Raw genomic sequence first — 20,046 nt, 5'->3', positions numbered from 1 at the left:
CCCCCGCCGCGCGCCCGCGCTCCGCCCCGCGCCCGCTGCGCCGCGAGCCCCGCGCGCGCAGACCCCGGCGGCCCGCGGGCGGCTCGTCCCGCGCCGGGGGTGCGGCCCGACGCCGGAGTGACGTCCCTGCTGGCCAATGAGCGCGCCGCGTGCCTGACAGTTACGCGGCCGCCGCCAATGGGGTGGAGCGGGGGCGGGCGCGGCGGGGCGCGAGCGGCGCCGCAGGCAGGCGGCTGTGGCAGTCGGCGGAGGGAAGTGGCGCAGCATGATGCGGCTGTGGCGCTCGGCGCTGCTGCGGGAGCTGCTGCTGCTGGGCCCGCCGGGGGCGGCTGGCGGCGGAGGCCCAGGGCCCAGCGCCGGCCCCAGGCGCCTCCCGCCGCCGCTGGCCGCCTTCGGCGTGAGCCCGCCCGCCTCCCGCCGCGGCCCGGGGCTGCCGCCTCCGGCGCGGGGTTTGTGCACTCGCTCGGAGGGAGCCTTGGAGGAGCCGGGGAAGGGGGCGCAGGCGCCGTCGCCGACCCCCGGCGAAGCCCCCGCCGACAGCGGCCACAACAACAACCACGGCGGCGGCAAGGAGCTGGCCGGAGGCGGCGGCGGGGGGGAGAAGTGAGTGCGAGGCGGGCGGCGGGGGTGCGGCGGGGCCGGGCCGGGCGGCGGAGGATGCGGAGGCGCCATGTGAGCGCCGCCTTCCCCCTCGCACGCCGGCAGCCTGCGGAAGGGGGACGGGCCGGGCGGGGCGCGGGGGCCGCCGGGCGCTTCCCTGGCAGGTGCGAGGGCCGGGCCGCGGGGAGGGCGCCGCGCCGGGGAGGCATCGCGTCTCCCGGGGCCCTGCCGCGGCGGGCTGGGCTGTGACGGCCCCTCCCCGGGTACCGCCGGCGGTGCTCGGCGCGCCCGCCCGGTGCCGCGGCGGCGGCCGGCGGGTGGCGGCCGGCGGGCTCGCAGGGGAGGGGAGTGCGGGGTGTGGGGGCCGTGTGCGCCTCTGGGGTTGCCCGACCCGCTGGGGGCGGTCCTCGCCACGCCTGGAGCTGCCACCTGGCTTGAGATCCCTGTCACAGACGACTCCGTGCATATGCAGGGGGTGCTTGTGTTTTGGGTCGGGAAGACAGCGTGCGTTAGGGTGTTTTTTTTTCTAGAGCTGCTACCAGCATAAAATATTTTCCAAACGAAACAAAAGCTGTGTCATCTTACATTAATTATTAAGGGCAATGGATGGAGTGTGTAGTTCAGCCTTGGAAGTTTTGCAGCACTGTCTTCTCTACGTGTGGTGCAATTAGGATTATGTGTTACCACGCATTAGTGGTGTGTACAGATATTCCTAGGTGCTGCAGAATGTGTCCCTGTGCCAAGATGTCCTGATTTGTCCCTAAGTGACAAAGGTCCATGCAGGTCATGGAATTATAAGACCGTATGTGTTTATGAAGTTAATATTCCTTCACCAAGAACCTGAAATATTCTCAAAAGTATTGGTCAGGGATAGGTGTATTGACTCCGGTTTGTGTCCCTGGTAGTGACCAGTAGCGAATACCTGGGATAGAGTATAATGATGAGGTAAATGGATTGATGGTTCTCCTTTGCACTCTGCTCTTAGTCCTTAGCATTATGCAGCTCTTTAAAAGGTCCGGTTCGTTTCCCACCCCCCATCTGACAGTTTGCCCATTGCTTGTTTGAACCTGCAACCCCCATAAGACCCATCTTCTGCGTGTGTTTGGAACATGCCCCTTGGCTTTCTGGTAGGCAGCCCACGTGTCGTCTTTGCGCTGCTTACGGGGTGGTGTAATTAAAATCTAGACCCAAGATTTCCCAGGCTTTGCTATGCTTATTACCTAGATGAAAAAAATGAAAGACAGAGGAAGTAAGGCTAAGAAAAGAGTACCTTGTTTTAATACTGAGCGAAGTCTTTGTTAGCCTAATGCTAAGAGGAAGTCTGGGAAAGATTCCACAAGGCCAGTCGGGAAGGCAGCAGCTCTTAGCTTGTTAATACTTCTGCTTTTGAGTTGTGGTTTTTGAGGGATTTTTTTAGCATGAACTTGTATTTCTTCAACATGGCAGGTGGAGAAAGAAGCTGTTTTCTTGTTCTTCTCCCCTTTCTCCCTCCAAATGTCTTAGCGGCTCACCTTGGTTCAAGCCTTTTGTTTCAGAGGGATATAGTCTTCTTCAAAGGCATCACTTATAATTTCTGCTGTCAAGCTCCTTAAGAATGCATCCATGTCAGGTTATATAAACATATACAATATAATACACAATTATATGTGTATTATTATTATATTTATACCATTGTTCAACATCTATGAAATCCACTTTTCGAATTAGCTCTATACATAATGTTTTCAAACAAAAACAATTATTCAGTTGTGGCTCAAGTAGGTGTGGTTTATGGTTCCATTTCCAATGAGAAATACAGTACCATTACAGTATGCCAACTGTGAGGGGCTTTTGAGGATGCTGAAAAGGCGATTTATTAAAGAGGTAATGTTTTCTTAAACTGAGCTTTTATAACAGCTTTCTACAGTTAGCATCAATTAGGGAGATCCCATAATTTCTAATACATCTGATAGGGCTATGTAGTCACAAACCAGTTAGACACTTTTAATCATTTTTGGCTTTTGCAAAAAGGATGTATTTGAAAGTCAGATTGCTTGTTCTTTGAGCCTTACTGCAAAATGAGCAAGGAACAATTACGTAAAACATACAGCATACAGTTATGAACAAGGAAAAAGCTGGAAACAGTTTCTTTTCAGGCTGTGCAGGAATTCCTGGTAGCACATTAGCCAGGCTGCTGGATACTTTCATTCTTATTTTTCTTAATGCAGATTATGAAAATCTTCTTTAAGTGTTTGTAAATGGTATGTTACATGTGGAAATCATTGCTATATTAAGAAAGAACACAGGATTCAGAGGAAAAGTGAAGTTCTTCAAAAGACAGGTTTGTGGACTAAATTGGTAACTGGGCTAAGTCAGGGTAGTCTGTGTGTTCTGCTGAGTCCAGCACTTTGCCATCCAGCAGTGTATATCATTTGATTTGTGTTTGGCAGATGGTTTGTAGCCCTAACTGGGAAGACAGTACTCCTTTTTATGCTTTCTTTTTTTGTATGTTTTGGGGGATTATTATTTTTCTATTTGGTTTTAAGTTTGTGGTTCTAGGATACTGGAATAACTTGCAGTGTCAAAAGACAGCACTAAGATTCTCTTGCTTCTTTGCTTGCCTTACAGTCTTCATATACAGAGAGGAGGAGTTGCAAGTGAAAAACCTAAAATGTTTTGTGCAAAGGCTGTACAGAAATTTAGAACAGTTTAATTCCTTGTAGAGGGGATAAATTACGAGGTCTGTGGCTGATGAAATAACCAGTATCCCATTGCATAACCAGATCTCCGTGTGCATTTTTTCCTGAACATCTTCCACCACCTCCTTATCCCAGCTATGCAGCCTTTGCTCTGCGTATCCACCTGAAGCTTAATATATTTTGGAAAGGAAAAATGTTTGAGTTTAAACTGAGAGTGGTCATAGACTGGTAATTTTGACTAATGAATGCTGTGGATTGAAATGTAATCATATCTATGTTCATGCTTAAATACTTAAAACACAATAACCTAGTACAGCCCTAGATTATAAATTCTGTAATATTTAATAGCGTTTACTTCTCCTTTTGTTATAACTACATTGTTCTACTTACAACTTATGCTGGAGAGTAGTAGGATCTCGGTTTGTCTTAGTATAAACTCTTTCTAAATACAAGGGCCCTGATTAAGGCGAGAGGGAAGAACTAAACGTGAGCAACCCTGATTTTTAAAGTATAACTGAATTGCAGTAGTGATGGGTGCTAGTATATGGAATATAGCAAAATGGTTAATGGAAGTGTTCTATTAATTTTTTTTTTCTTAAAATGGCAAGGGAGGGGTAGTGCTCCTTTTCAAGGACAGGGATGAATTCTGGAGATAATTTTAAAATGAATGTTGCTTTTGTGCCTGTACTAGAATCCAGAGGAATAACTGCATAGTAACCAGGCAGTGGTTCACCTCACAGGTGCAAGAAACTGTTGGAAGTGTGCTTTGATTAGGCCTTTCATGACTTCCTTCAAGGCTAAGGTTTTGAAGCAACAATTCTTGTTTTTACCATAAACACTTCAAAATCTACTAAAACATCCATTTTTTGGTTTATGTTTGTAAATATGTAGTTTTGTCTGAATCTGAGTAAGTTCTCAGGTAAATGGTTACACACCACTGTTAATGGGATCGGTGTCTGTGGTCAGAAAATAGTGACACATACTTATCTTTTAGTTGAAGATCAGTTATTTGTAAGTATTGTGAGAACTTCAGGGTGCCTGTTCTAGATAAAGCAGCTGCCAACTGCGAGTAGCAGCCCTTGCAGCTTTCAGGTGCTGTGACCTCCTATTTTTATGACTGGTGTCTTATGGTTACTAGTGAGCCTGATACTGTTATTAGCAGTAACATATCTTTATATTGTTTGTTCTGTAAATCCTGTTCTGCATTTTGCCAGTTACATCTTGAAGTACAAAGTAGGAATGTTGCACTGTATTTGAAATTTAATCTTTCTTACATTGTAGAAATTATAATTCAGCTTTTGTTAGAATGCAATCCTCTGTGGAATCTGGTATAAGCACTGTGCTGATGCAAAAAGAAGAGCTGAAGGAAGGCATCATACAGACTGCAAAGTCCTTCTGGTTGGAATTCCTGCACTCTGTTTTTTATTTAAATATAAAGAGCAATGTGGAGCATCTGCCAGTATTCTGGTCCACAGGTTACAGTACCACCGAAAAAGTCTAGTAGCGTAATAGCCTGGTGCCTACTTATTTCCCTTCTCAAAAAAAAAAAAAAAAGTATATATATAAAATCATTATTCATGAAATGGAATAAACGGAAATTTCCATTTTAATTTGACCGTGGAAATTGCAAGTTCCCAGACTTGAAAAACAGCTCTTTACAATGTGCTGAACAGCACTATCTTGCTAAGTGTGCTCGCGGTGCCAAAACATAGCTTTTAGGTTAAGTAAACATTAGTTACTGACATCACGGACCTGATAAACTGCAGAGCAAGCCTTTCCACTTCTATTTAGCTGATAAACTTTATCAAAATACGGACTATTTGACAAAGAGTGATTTTCTGTAAATATATTGAGTGCCATCCTCTTTGCTATGGCAGTCAGTGCAGATCCAGTGTGAAAACAGGCTGACTGACCCAGTATTGAACAGCAGATGTGAGTGATACGGCAACTGTGTCGAGAGAGAATTTATGCTGCAAAAAGCACACATCTCTTTAAGAGGTGAAAATCTTAGAGAGAGGTAGATAAAAATCTTGGTTGAATGCCTGAAGTTCTTTTCTGCACCCTTCCAGATAGAAATTGCACATTTGGAAAAGCTGTAAAATTCTGAGTAATAGCTCAGAAACTTGTCATTAAATAGGTTATCAGTTAAAATGTCTCAGTGTGCTCTCTGACTTGTTTTGTCAAAGTGAAATATGGAAGTTTCCTCTATCAGACGGTCCTGTAACAAGTCTTGTAGCAGAGACATTCCTTAAAACATGAGATCTCAACACTTTGGGGAGCTTGGTTAAATGCTCTGTGTAAATGGGGAAAATGTAGGGGTGTAGGCTGTATAACTCAGCTTTAACAAACAAAGTACATACCTGCAGAGGTTGTGTACAGGTATAGGATGAAGCTTTAATTAGTGTGTTATTATAGCAGTTTTGGTTCTGTTGGCTTGACTGGATGTACTGTTCTCAAAAGATTGAAGGTGCAATGAGCTGCATGGAAGACTTGAATTTTCTTTAGGAAAATGGGTGTGCAGTAATTTGCTTGAGGTAGTTGCAAGCGTTTGTCTTGGTTGAATTGCCAGCCTGTCTGTGCATTAGTCAGCCAGCATCATTAAAAAAAAAATCCAGACTGGTAGACAAGGAAACTTCTGTTGGCTTACAAAGCTGTCTTCTGTTCTTAGTATGTAAGTACAGTGTTTTAAATACATCAGAAAATAAGAAGTGAGATTTTTACTGTTGGTTTTCACTGCTAGTTACGAGGAAATGAGAGAGGCGAGTGCAATCTAAAGGTTGTCTTAAATTTAAAAGGGTATTTGGATATAATCAGATTTTTATTAGAAATAATAATAAATCTGTTGTTGAGCTAGAATAAGCTAGCATTGGGAGAGGAAGGAGGATTAAATATCAGTCTATAAGATTGCATTGGCCTGCCTAGGGTCTGTGCTTAGTCATAGTATTTTATTTTCATAGTTATAACCCTGCGTACTGATATTCAAAGAACTACTAACCTTAAGAAAACTTTCATGACCAGAATGTAGACCTGCTTGTTGTACACACCTTTGTACACGTATAAAAATAAATTGGCACTGAGCATTCTAGTTTCAGGTGATAATTTTTATATATGACAGTATAGTAACGAAGTATTGCCAATATTATTAAATTATAAGATTGAGCTTTAAAATGGATGGTTAAAATCATGTAAGACTGCGCACTCTCCCTTTTAGTATATTTATATCTACATTTTGTAGAGAACTGTTTTGTTTTTATTTAGTTTTTGCTTGTGAAACATCCAAACATTGGCTGTCGACTGAGTTTGTCTAGAACCAAACCTGAGCGCTTCAGGCGGCTGAAGGGATCAATACCTTTGCTATCGCCTCTCTCGCAGTTTGGAACTGTGTGTTCCAGCTGTGCTTGTGGGGGGAGCGTAAAGAATCGAGTACAGACTCGTGCTCCTGCCTGCTGCGGGTGCTTCAGAATATCAAGGAAAAGCAGAACTTGGAGGTTAAACCGTTTGAGACCCTCCAAAGGCTTTGAGAGAAAGCTGTCAGTATTACAGCTGGCTCTCTTGGAAGGAATTTTATGCTTAATCTGGTAGGTTTCCTTCCCTTTTCACTTAAAATGGAGATGCAAATTTTAAAAAAAAAAAAAAAGAAAGAAAAAATGCAGGCATACATACGCTTGGAGAGGCATTTACCCCTGCTAACCACAGTGAGCTTTAAAGAAGCATCCACGCTGCACATTAATGCTTCTAAATATGCAGGATGAAGAGTTTGTGCTGATGGGGCTGAGCTGGTTCAGGTTACGGTGCTGTGCTGCAGGAGGCTTGCTTGCTCTCAACATAACTGGTGGGGCTTATAGCACCTTCTAGAAGGGCAAGGGCTTTGGGGCTCCTTCTAGGAGTCCCTAAAAACAGCATTATTTTGAAGAAAATAATACACAGTTGTCATCTCTTTTGGCTGTGGGACCACTGGGTCAGTCTGCTCTTACAGCTTTATCATGAGGCACATAGGCCTTTGAGTCTTATAAATAATTTATCCTCTGTGTGAGTAACGTGTGTCCTCTGTAACATCAAGAAGAGGGAAATGCAATGAATCTGCTCAAAAAATATCTAAATATAGTCTTAATAATAAATGTATGTCAGTGAAAACATCACTATGTTGCAGTTAAAAATGTTTGCTATTGTAAAGTATACATATGCTAGTTTTAAATATTACCCTTTTTTCCTACTTAAAGCTGAATTAAGCTTTGTGATCACTGATAAAAGGGTTCTTTGAAATTAATGATAGCAGTTATATTGGTAGTGAAAATGTGTTTTCTTGTAAATAATGCAAAAATGTGTATAAATGAAAATATGCACTAAACTAATCTATGCTTTTTTTTTTTTCAGTAAAATGAAGCAAGGTCTCCTTCCTAGCTTAGAAGATCTACTTTTCTATACTATTGCAGAAGGACAAGAAAAAATACCAGTTCATAAATTCATAACTGTAAGTTTACTGTTCCAAAGTGCTGTATGAAAGCAAACTACTGCAAGTTTTGTTAACATTCTAAATGCAAGAATACAAAGCAAAGATTTTCTGTTATACATTGTAAGCTGCAGCAAGGAGTGTAACTACTTTTATTTCTTCCCCTCCCCCCCCCGCCCCGGGACACTGTTTATGTAATTAAGAGAATGAGTGTACTGGTATTGTTATTCACTTATTTGCTGTACATAAGGGAATACTTGAAAGCATCTGTGGCAGGGCTGGGTAGTATTTGCACTTGTGTAAAACATAGTTGGGCCACTGTGGATTTCAAATGACCTTAATCCTTTGACATCAAATGCAGCCAAAATGAATGGCAAAAGGATCAATAAGGTGTCAAAATGTCTCTGTGTTGATAATGTGGTGGCAGAAGTCTCTTATGTTGATAAATAACTGAGCAGTAGAAACTTTGTTATAGCCCATTTCTTTCATTTTAGTAATGATTGTTTTATTGTAACAGGCACTCAAATCTACAGGATTACGTACATCAGATCCCCGATTAAAAGAGTGCATGGATATGTTAAGACTGACTCTTCAAACAACTTCGGACGGTGTTATGCTGGACAAAGACCTTTTTAAAAAGTAAAGTTTCTGTCAATAATGTAACCGTATAATGCTGAATGAATGTCTGTGTGTTACCTTATGCCTCTCCTAAGACAGCGGTCAGTATATAAATCAATACATAATTAGGGAATCAAACACACACTCCTGCTGATGCTGTTTTCATATGAGTTTGTTCTCTGGTTTCATGCAGCAGACAGATTGTGTGTTCTCCACAAGAGTTTAATGTATCAGAGTTGTTTTTGTGTCTATCTGACCCACTACTGCAACTCTCGGTCAGACGCCAAATAAATTAATTGATGCAGCGTGGAGCATTTAGTGTGAGTACATAAAACTTCTCTCTCACTGCATCATCAGTTTTTAATCTGAAGTTCAAGGTATTGCTTCTGTGAAGCAAGATATTCAGAGGATGTATGTAGTTAATTCTAAAAGTGACTATATGAAAAATAGAGTGAAGTTAGATTTCAAGATATGTGGAGATGAGAGCAGTTAGGACTGTAGACACTGCTTTGGTCTGTTTTGGGAAAGATTTATGTGCCATATTTTAGTGATACTTTTTTTTTAAAGAAAAATCTGCGGTCAGATGAACAGTACAAGCACTGTTCAGGTTGTCTTTGTGTTCACACTCCTTTGCTTCTCTACTCATAGCTTTTGTGGGCCAGAAGATTGGAAGTTTAGAGGCGCTCTTAAATGTCAAAATGAATTGTAGACTATTTTTGAATCTATATTTTTATTCCATTTACAGGGTAAATTACATGATATGTAAAACTCGATTATATCATGAAGAGTCTACTTTTGTCAAAATTGGTACATTTTTGTTCTGTAGCTTTTTAAAATTTGTGAGCTAATGCTATTTCAGTTACAATTTAAAATATTTGTGTATAAAAAAAGCTATGTTTATATATTTGTGTATATATTACATACATGTAAGTATATAAAATATGTAGTGTACAGTGTATGCTTATACTAGATTACATATTTAGTTTGTATAAATATAAACAAAGTATATATGTTATATATTTTAAAATACACATAAACATTTTTTGAACTACATTGAGAAAAAATGAATGTCTCTGTATGTGACAAAATAACAAACCAGTCAACTCCTTAATCAAATGTGGGATACTTCTTAAAGGTACAACATGGCCTAACTTTAATCCTGTATCTAAGTTCAAGACTGGTTATTTGTCAGCACAGTAAAAACTCTAAATTGTTAGAGTCAGAGACGTACCTGGGGGTGTGGTTGGATTGGAAAGTAAATGCTTTTGCTGTTATGTATTACATTTTATACTAGAAGGCTTGCTTGCAATAGTAAATTATGAGTTGTTTTAGGCTGGGGCTTTATAGTAAAAAAAAGGACAAGTGATTGCTAATTAGAGGGCTGAAGATTAGCCCATGTTCTGCATCATATCTCCAGGACTTGATCCTCTATGTTAGGGGAGTGGTTGTTACTGTGATTATTTGTGGAAAGTTTACATGGTTGCTTCTTCTGTAGGAAGAGTTTTGAACATAAAGACTGTACAGAAGGTGGAGAGGTGAATCTCTCTTCACATAGCAGATTCTCTGTCGCAGCAGCAGATGTTAACCTTTTTTATGAATTAAGCCCCCTCGAACATCAGTGATCTGTTCCTCCCAGGCACACTGCATTTGCTGTGTAGAGACTTGCACAAGGTTTCTGTATTTTTTGTTCTTCTCTAGGTGTTTAAGGTGCGAAATATAATAATGTATCTACCCAGCTATGCGTACCTCAGGAATTTGAAGTTTCAGTTCACCAAATGTAAAAGTCAAGGTTGTAATTCTCATGTTGAATTTGAATCCAAAGCTGCTAGATCAAATAAAACATCAAGGATAGTGATAGCATAAGCTTGACTAAATCAATCAAGTCCAGTAGAAATTACCTGTGTAATATTTTAGCTTTTTAGCTCGTGCTTTTTTACTGTCTGTAAAGAAGCTTGAACACCTCTTCAGCGGTCTAAACATTAAAGTCCAATTTGATTAAAATTGCTTTCCACTCAAATAAAAATGGGGAGAAAAATCTCCACGTTATGGGCAGAACAACTTGGGTTTTTAAAGTTTCATCTCCAGAGTTTCTTGAATTGAAGGTTTCAGTGGTGCACATTTCAGAGTACTTGACCTGTTTCTTGAATTAGCTGTTTATATAACGTAGCATGTAGTCTTTGTGGCACGAATGGTACCTTGCTGAGAAGAGCCCGTTTACTGAAAGCAGCGCAGTATGCAAATTAGCTTCCTGTGTGGATTTTTTTTCTTTTCTTTTTTTGGTACCCTAGCTATGGTAGGACTTAAAGTAGTAGGAGTAGTATCTAATTATTGTTAGATGAGACTTAAGCAACTTAACAGATATGGAAGATTGTACTTGCTAATCTTCCTCATGAAGTGTGCACATTTTGGCATATCCTATTTTTTTAGATCTGTTTCTATGACATTGTAGTTAATTTGTAGAAAAATTTCTAATAATCTTTGTAAGAAGTCCTCCTACCCCTCTTGGCTTTAATTCACAGCTTGTTACTAACAGAAGAATATTAGACTTGCAAAAAGCCCTATTTGTTAACTAACAATATTTTGGTTGGGGGGGGGTGGGAAGGAAAGGCATGAGGCAGTTGGAATTGAGTGACTTTGAAAAAGGTGTAAAAGTGAATGAGATGATAGCTACTGAGTAACAGTTATAACTGAGGTTTAAACTCGATTCTGTTTCAGAATGACTGACTTTGTTTTGTAGACTTAGCCTTTGTCACAAGGTGCTGTCTATCCTGCTGAGGAAAACTTTCCTTTTAGTTATGCTTAACCCAGGTATTAATAAATGTTTTCATCCCATTTGTTTGAGCGATTAGAAAGCTTTTGACAGAAGATGTAGAGGACTTCTGCTGTGTTATAATATTAATACCTCATTTGTCAGAATAATGTAATTGTAGTGATTATACTATAGCTTTTTAAACAGAAAAAGAAGTTGTCCATTCAGCTATATAGATAGCCTAACAGTTCTTCAGAAATAGTGGGAGTTCAGCCTGTGTTTTTAGCAGATGTCTACTTTGTGTAGAGAAGCAATAATCAGAAAGCAGTCAGAACTTGAAAAAGAATAGATAAATGTAACAAGTTGTGTCATAAAGGAAACAAAGTAGTCCGAACTTTATGATGGAGCCCAAATATTCAGTTGCCAAAAAACCCCTCAAACTGTTACTTTCACTGAAAGTCATTATAGATCATAAGACGTGCATCATGATCTTCGTAACCCAAATGTATAAGGGAAGTTTTATAGCTTGAAAAGATGTGTTTTTAAATGGAGGAAGAAGTGCTTGGATTGGGATTTGGCAAGACAGAAGTTTTTAGGGTGAGACTATAAAGTTTGGAGAAGTGGAAGAATTTGAGGTGGAAGGTTTTAGTGTGCCTATCTTAAACACCGCTAAAGTATGTGGGGGATAAGGGCTATATTGTTTGTAAAATTTGACTGCAGAATGATTTTTATTTATCAATATATTCATTTATTTAAATTCCTCCCTGTGATCATTTCCTGCTGCTCCTTTTCTCAGACCGTTCATCCCCAAGGGGTTACTTAGAACATAAACCGGTTAGAAACTCCAGTGGTGAGGAGATGCCAGTTGCAGAGTATTAGAGGCTGTCAACGCGACTGTCCACTGAGTGCAAATATTACTGCCTCGTTAATTACAACATATTAAGACCCCTGTCACTGTGTCCATACAGTAATTGTTCCAGGTACCCATCTCAATTAATTGAACGCCCATATTTAATGTCTCTGAATTCATGGGATTTCCCTGGGTTAAGGAGTACCAGGATAAATACCTAGACACTACCCTTGGCAGAAGTCTGGGAGCAGTAACTTCTTGCAGAAATAGGTAATGTCCTTAACTAGCATAGCTATTTCTGCAGTGAGTTTCAATCTTGAGCTTAAAATGGTTGAATTATTGAAGTGAGCAGCCTTGACTTTGTATGAATTCATAAGTGTATAAATGCCCTTCCTGTTTCAGACACATAATGTGGTATCAGAGGACTCTCTTTCAGTTCAGACTGCCTTGTTTTCCACACTTTGTATTCTTGAGTTGTTCTAATAGGTGTAAGAAAAAAGAAAAAAATTAAATTCAACTACAAGACTTCTTAATGCTGTCCAGGTGATTCAGACAATGTAGAAGTGCATTGGAAGGTTAAACCTAGTGCAGGTGTGTGTTGTTATTCCTTCAGCACACCCAGCTGCCATAACTGTTATTAATTACTTTTGAAAAGGGGTTGTTGCACCTTGTTGAGGTTTGATTGCAGGGTGACAATAAAACTGTGGCAGATGTATTGTTAACCCTCTCTCCCCCTGCTTTCCCTTTCAGCCCCTCCCTCTCCTCCCTTTCCACTAAGGACAGGCAATTGCGAGGGAAAGAAGGACAGAGAAGAGAGTTGGAAAAATTAAAAATGTTTTACTAATGCTACTAATAAAAATAGAGAAAATAATACAAAATATACAAAACCAATGTTGAAAGTCCCAGCAACTGCTCCAGCAGATGTGGGGATGGCACCCAAAGTCCTGGACTGGACTCTGCAGCCAGCCGGAACTGGATTCAGTCTGTCACTAGGCCTCAGTTTGCAGGGACAACTCGCAAGGTCCTCTCCCAATGTCGGCCATAAGGAAAAGGGAATGAGATCCTCGTGATCCCCCACTCTTACATGAAGTATGACCTGAATGGGATGGAATACTTCAGTTGGTCAGTTTTTCAGTTCACCTCCTGCTTGCACATCTCGCAGGACGCATCATTATCGATGACCTTGCATTCCATTGCTATGTCTACCAAAACATGTACCTAACTTTCAGGAAAACTGCAGTTAGTAAGAAGACTTTAGCTGACAGAAAAATTCACTAAAAGAGAAACCTGTTTTTAACAAAACCAGGATGCACCTGGAGTAGGTAACACTAATTGGAGGCTGCTGGGAACAAAAATGAGCAGGATTTTTTGTAAGATATGTGAAAAAGGAGTGGATAAGCATGACAAATTATACCAAAACCAAATCAATTGCTGTTCTAACGTAAAGACTGTCAAAGCAGCTTATTAGACAGAGCAATTCTTAAGATGCCAAATGTGTACGACGGAAACTTCTCTGTTTCTCTTTCATTCTTGGAGAGTAGCACCTTATGGCATCTGAAATGGTTGTCAGCTGAATTTGGGATAAAGTCTCTTAAACACAATGGCGCTCAAACTGAAGCTTTGAAAAAAGAGAGGGGGATTCAAAGGGAAAATAATTCTGTCTGTTCACTGGTCTTCATGCAACTTCATTTTGAACCGATAATGACTTGTAATAATAGGATTATTGGAAGTATCTATCCCTAGTGAAAGTATAGGACAAGAGGAAAGGGCCTCAAGTTGTGCCAAGGGAGGTTTAGGTTGGATATCAGGAAAAATTTCTTCTGAAGAAGGGTTGTCAGAAGGAACAGGCTGCCCAGGGCAGTGGTGGAGTCACCATCCCTGGAGGGGTTTAAAAGATGTGGAGATGAGGTTCTTAGGGACATGGTTTAGAGGTAGACTTGGCAGTGTTGGGTTAACAGTTTGACTCAATGATCCTAAACATATCTTCCAACCAAAATTATTTTATGATTCTATTTCCCTAAAAATTAATTTTATAAGTCTTCATTGGAAGGATACATGCTCATTTGTATTATGGGCCTAGATGTTCTTAACTTCCCATTCGTCTGGATTAACTGCTTCTGCATAGTGTGAACACGTTAATGAAATTCTTCGTTTGATGCTAAACCTTCTTTTCTCTTCCTTGCACTGGGATAGGGCTGTTAATTCCGTTTATCAGGTTGTATTTCAGCTGATGTGATAAAGGCTCCCAATTCCCACCCCCGCACTAGTTCAAGCAGCAGGTCTCAGCTTGTGTTCTGATCCTTCGCCTCTTCTGTTTCTCCTAGATAAGTCCTTTCCTTTCTGTGTCATCGGTTTTTAAATTTACCAGCTGGGTAATTCAGAGGGTGTGGGTGATAATGTCTTGTGGGTTAAAAGGCAGCAAAGCCTCCCGAACTGGTGGTAGTTTGAAGCCAGAAACTTGCAGTACTACTCAAAGTTTAATTTAGTTTAGAAGACGTTACCAAGCACTTCAACAGGGTTTTGTTCTTAGAGTGGAAACTCATTCCAGTTTGGGCTGTTGGCAGTGGTGTTCTTCAGTTCATGGTGAAACCAGTTGGAATATTGCTTATAGACTGGAAAATTGAAAAGTCTTTCTAATAACAACCTGTTCTTCTGGGCATATAACTTCAAGGGACTGGTCCTTGTTTAAATAGCATGTAATTGCTGCTTAAGTAAGCTTTTTGACAGTACTTTGTCAAAATACTAATGAACTTTAAACATTTTTTGCAGGTGTGTACAAAGTAATATCGTGTTGCTTACTCAGGCTTTCAGGAGGAAGTTTGTCATTCCGGATTTTATGTCGTTTACTTCACATATTGACGAATTGTATGAAAGTGCTAAAAAACAATCTGGAGGAAAGGTAACCTGTTTGTAAATTCAATTTCAAACTTGTAGAGATTTCTTGATATTTACCAAATATGTTTGTTAAGTAGACAGTTTTTTCTTAACATTTTAAGCAAATTGGTAAACTGATAACTTGATAAAATAGTTTTGGAAGTTCAGTTATGTGTGCAACTTGTAAACTGTGTTAGAAATAAAGCTCCTTACTTCTAACAATCAACAGTTTTGGGGTTAGACAGAGAAAAGTCTTTTCTTTATTTTACATAACGTGTAAAACCACTATATAATTTGTCAGACTAAATTTAGTCTATAAAAAATTGTGCTACTCTGCACTACTGGCTGGATTGTGTGACAAATAGTTGTCAACACCATACCTGTGTTAGCAATTCAAGTTTATTCTTGTGCTTATTTTCAATAAATTAATTGAAAAATTCCAGACTTTGTTACAAGCTAAAATTTTATATTATTTGAAAATGCTAAACATGCCATAACATGGAACAGAACTTCCTCTTAGAATGTGCTGAAGTTTGTACTTTCATTGAAAAAATATTTTATTTGATAATGATCTAGTGAATATAATAATTTATAATGAAGTTTTAGATGTGCTAGGTGATTATTGGTGGAATAATTCAGTTGTAACTTGTGTACCCTTTCCATTGGCATTAATTTTGATTAATATATGTTAACATATAGTTAAATAGTCTGGATATCATAATGTCTCTGTTTTTATTTCACATTGTGATAGGTTGCTGATTATATTCCACAACTGGCCAAGTTCAGTCCTGACTTGTGGGGTGTGTCACTCTGCACAGTGGATGGACAGAGGTATCTTCTGACTTCCAGATTTTACTGTTTCCATTCTTTAAATTATCATCTGACATATTGTGAGGAGCAGGGAGTTGGACTCAATGAACCTTATGGGTCCCTTCCAACTTGAGATATTCTATGATATACAGCACTTGATGGTATCTCATGGGTTAATAAAGAAAAAGATTTACTGGAGTTGTTTAAGAAGTGAAATCCACTTGGTCTTAACATTTTTTTCAACTTCTCTCTTTAAACTGAATTATTTTGCTATTATTATAAAATAGTTTAAACAGTGTTTGTAAATACTATATTTAAAGCTATATTGTATTGTGCCTATGATCCAAACACAGTAATGAAGCTCTGGGTAATTTCGGTGATTACCCAAGACCAAGATAGAGACAATGCTTACGTAGCATTAATCTGGGGAAGCTGAAGAGCTTTGTCTGATAGTACCCATGCCTTGAACCACATTATGTTTTCTGTGAGTCACAACATACTTAAAAGTTAGTTCCTTTTCTAGATTTTACATAGTGTAGCATTATTAAAAGATCACTGTGAGTCACTGAAAAAGGTTAGTTTTTATGATGCCAAAATGTTTTTGTAAGTTTCTCTGAAGTCTTTTCACATTTTCTGCAAAGGAAAGAAGCAAATCCACTTCTGATTTTGTCATCAGATAAATGGTTGCTTGGAGCCTTTCGCTCCAGATGGGGCATATGCTGCTTGTATGAGTCATTCTTCAGTGCAGTCTGACTTAGATGTTGAAAGTAAACCTTCTAAAAGATAGCATTTAATAATTGTCATAAAATGCCTATGCCATTATCAAAGGCAGTATCAATACAGCTATATAATTTTTGCCCTGGAATTCCAAAACCGAATTGGATCTCATCTTTCTTCACATAGACATATATATATATATGTATATTTATTTATTTATAGAGTATGTTGTCTGCAATTGAGTAGGGTAAGTGTGTTAACAGAGCTCTGGGGTGATTTTTTTGCTCTGGTACCAACCCATTTCTGAACTTCCTTTTATTTTGTTACATCTCTGTAAGGACCAGCAAGTGACTTTGCTATGCTTAGCTTATGGAGGCAATTGTTAAAACCTTTAAATCTTTTTTTCTGTTCTTCAAAATGAGACTTAGTAATAATATGATTTCGTTTTTGGGGGTTGTTTTTGTTAATAGTCCTGGCAGGTCGAAGAATAAATGAAGCATTTAACACTCTACTTGTCACAGCTGGCAAATAGGAAATTTCAAACCTCTTCATCTGTGTTTTTCACAGGCATTCCGTTGGTGATACCAAAGTTCCATTTTGTCTTCAGTCCTGTGTAAAGCCTTTGAAATACGCTATTGCTGTTAATGACCTTGGTACAGAGTACGTGCACAGATATGTTGGTAAAGAGCCTAGTGGATTAAGATTCAACAAATTGTTCCTGAATGAAGATGGTAAGATATATATATAATACTTAACAATGCAAATACTCCATTTCAGAAAATTATAAAACAAGCTACACATTTTTTTAGTCTTTTCATTTTACTGTATCCTCTTAAGTCTTATTATTAGACAGTGTCCCAAAATGTTTTGCCATCAGCAAGGTAGGCTTATCCTTTGTCATTCACTTTTACCTAATTTAGAATGCTAGTAAAAGATAGTTTACTACTTCTGTTCTATTTGTTAGTATCCAACTGCAGGAAAAAACAACGAATTTTGATAATGCAAGTATTTGAAATGTATATTTCTTGAGTTGAGCTGGTAGCAAATGTTCCTTAATCGTGCCTTCTGTAAAATGATGGTGAAAGAATCAAAGATGTTAAATTGATTTTAAGAAACATGGATATCACTTCCTTTCTCAGCCCTCTGACAAGCAGGCACTGGTGCCAAAGGCCAGCGCTGGCTGGTTTCCAGAAAGCAAAATTCAACACATCTTCCCACAGATTATTCTCAAGTGAATTTGGCTACTGATTCAAAACAATGTTTTTATTTTGTTCTTTTTTTTCCTGTGGCAGGAGTTGCTTAGCAAGAATTTGTCATACATACTTATCTAGATTATTTCTTTTTCATATTATATTAATTCTCAAGCATGAAAATGTCATTTTTAAAAACAATATAGCAAAAATCTAAGAAGGATGACTCATGTAGCCTTAGAGGAAATACTGGATGTTATCTCTGAAACACAAATGTTTCTTCTAGTGGATCCTTCTCAGTAAGAGAACAGAGAATGTTTCTGTTGCTATGGTATTGCAATTAATATTTAATTAAGAGCATAAGGCTTGGACGATATTTTTATCAAGGGCTGTATTGAATTCTGACTTAAATATCTATATTATTAACATATAAATAGTACATAATTATATTTAGTCCATACATTTAAATCCTCTTTCCAAACTTTCAGATAAAACAGATCTTGACAACTTCTTGTCTTTTTTGCTAGGTTATTAACTGGTAGTGAAATACCAACATGCTTATATATCTCCAAGAGGGAATTAAGCATTTTGTCAAGCTTTGCTGTCTTGTTTTTGCTTTCCTACTTTTTCCAAATACAACATTGTACAGTGTGAAAAAGACTGCCTTTTATGTCCTGAGAAAGCTTTCATCTAGAAAAGTTTCGATGGTGCTGAAAATTAAAGCATTGTAGTTTTTTACCACTTTAGTAGTTTTTATTGCTACTTTTAAAATTGAACTATGAGAGAAGATGAATTATTAGGCTGTGATCTTTTATTATATTACTGTTACACTTTAAGAGTGTTTATAAGAGAATTAGGATTATTGAAAGTGTGACCAGTGTGTGTGAAATTAATAGAGAGGGCTAATTAGCATGATAGAAATTTTACATTTTAAGTGTATGCTTGTGTGGCTGATACAACTGACATGGAAAAAAAGTGTTAGAACTAACCCAAACAGCCTCTTATCTATACAGTCCTTAAAGGAAAGACTAAAACAGAAGGTAAAACTCTAATAAATAGGAGCATTTCAGTTAGAGAGAGAGAAAGGGAAGCTGAGTTTTCTACCAGTGGAGGAGGAGGAGGGAAGAAGGGATTATGCTTTACTTGTAGACTTAAGTTGATGTATGAAGTCTGGATATGCAGAGCATCTGGCAGTTTGAACATGCATAACTACCTTGAAGACCAGGTTTGAAAATCTGTCTATATATAATACAGATATTTAATCTATTTGCTTTTTGATTATTGTGATATAGTTGAATTTTGTGTTTGTAATCAGGATTTTGTGAAGTGAAATGCGGGTATTTGAAAACTGGTTAGACATGCATCTGAAGCTACTTTCTATAATTACCACATTAAAGATTCATAAAACAGGATGTTCTTTCATGTCTTTATTTACTAGTATTGAGATTGAAGCTGAAAAGAATGGAGAATATTACAAGACATTTAAAAATCATAGCTAAAAATGCCAACATATAACAAAATGTGTTACTGAGAATCATGTATGTTTTGAGTAAGGTCTGTTCTGTGCAATGGAAATGTGGAAATTCTGCAGCCTTGTGAATATTCAATCTTAAAACGTTTTTAATCAAAAGGAACATCTGCCAAATCAAACAATTCAGATTTCTGGAGAACTAAAACAATTCCCTTGTTAATTAAAACCAGATTATTCTAGTTGATAGAAGTAGATTGGGAATTTTACAGAGTAAAATGTGTCTGAAATAGGCAGCGTCAGGAATAATTTTTATGGTCATTGAGCAGTTTGCAGGTTTTTTTCATGCCTCTTGAGTTGATGGTGCGATATGTCTGACTATACCTGTATATATGCACAGTTAGTATCTCTTATTCATACATGGGACCTTCTCTTGATCATTATTTGTAGAATTAGTTCAGTAATAAAATGGCTTGTAGAACTTAGTCCAGTAATAAATGATTTTTTTAGAGTTTTGAATTTAGATATACCTTCTAAATATATTGCATTTCTCTGTGTAAAAGGCTTTTCTTGCCAAATATCTGCTTCCCACAGCAAAAAGAGAGCAGTGTATCAGAGAATAATATATTTACTATTCAGAGGCTGTTAGGTGGGTTGTTTATGCAAGAGGCAAATCTTTGAATCAGTGTGAGACTTAATCAGGGCACCCCAGTTAAAGTTGAAGGGTTGTTATGACTTGTGCTTTTCATTAAGGATAAAAACATGAATTTACTCCAAAGTATGAGATGATACAGCAATATAAGAGATTTGCAGAGAAGTTGTGAAAAAGATTTTTTTCTTTTTTCAATCTGAGCAGATCATTTCCTTTATTATTTGATTATATATAGTGTATGTGTGTGTTTTTTAGCGATATATCAGTTAGCTTTGCAGAGTTTGATACCTCTTTGTAAAGATTAATACATGAGTTTGTTCACCTCTTTGGCAAAATCTTGCAATTACAGTATTAATCCTCATTCCTTGTTGTTGTACAATATGGAATCAC

The 20,046-nt window shown here is 38.7% G+C and overlaps 1 protein-coding gene across 3 annotated transcripts in view; it reads left to right on the top strand.

Moving 5' to 3' along the window:
* Positions 1-233: 233 nt before the first annotated feature.
* The window catches only part of GLS (glutaminase), a 59,811-nt gene continuing 39,998 nt past the window's right edge, over positions 234-20,046 (top strand). Inside the window, exons 1-6 of one of the 3 annotated variants that reach the window (XM_065637457.1) lie at positions 234-603; positions 7,653-7,749; positions 8,246-8,367; positions 14,715-14,844; positions 15,571-15,650; positions 16,914-17,077. In XM_065637457.1, coding sequence (XP_065493529.1) covers positions 266-603; positions 7,653-7,749; positions 8,246-8,367; positions 14,715-14,844; positions 15,571-15,650; positions 16,914-17,077 — 931 coding nt within the window. In that variant the 5' untranslated portion in view covers positions 234-265. Of the gene's footprint in view, positions 604-7,652; positions 7,750-8,245; positions 8,368-14,714; positions 14,845-15,570; positions 15,651-16,913; positions 17,078-20,046 lie in introns of those variants that run through there. The other 2 variants (XM_065637456.1, XM_065637459.1) reach the window with 2 other exon arrangements.

Source organism: Caloenas nicobarica, chromosome 6, assembly GCF_036013445.1.
Source record: "Caloenas nicobarica isolate bCalNic1 chromosome 6, bCalNic1.hap1, whole genome shotgun sequence".
Taxonomy (NCBI): Eukaryota; Metazoa; Chordata; class Aves; order Columbiformes; family Columbidae; genus Caloenas; species Caloenas nicobarica.
Note: the sequence above shows the minus strand (reverse complement) of the source record. Positions and strands in the feature narration are given on the sequence as shown.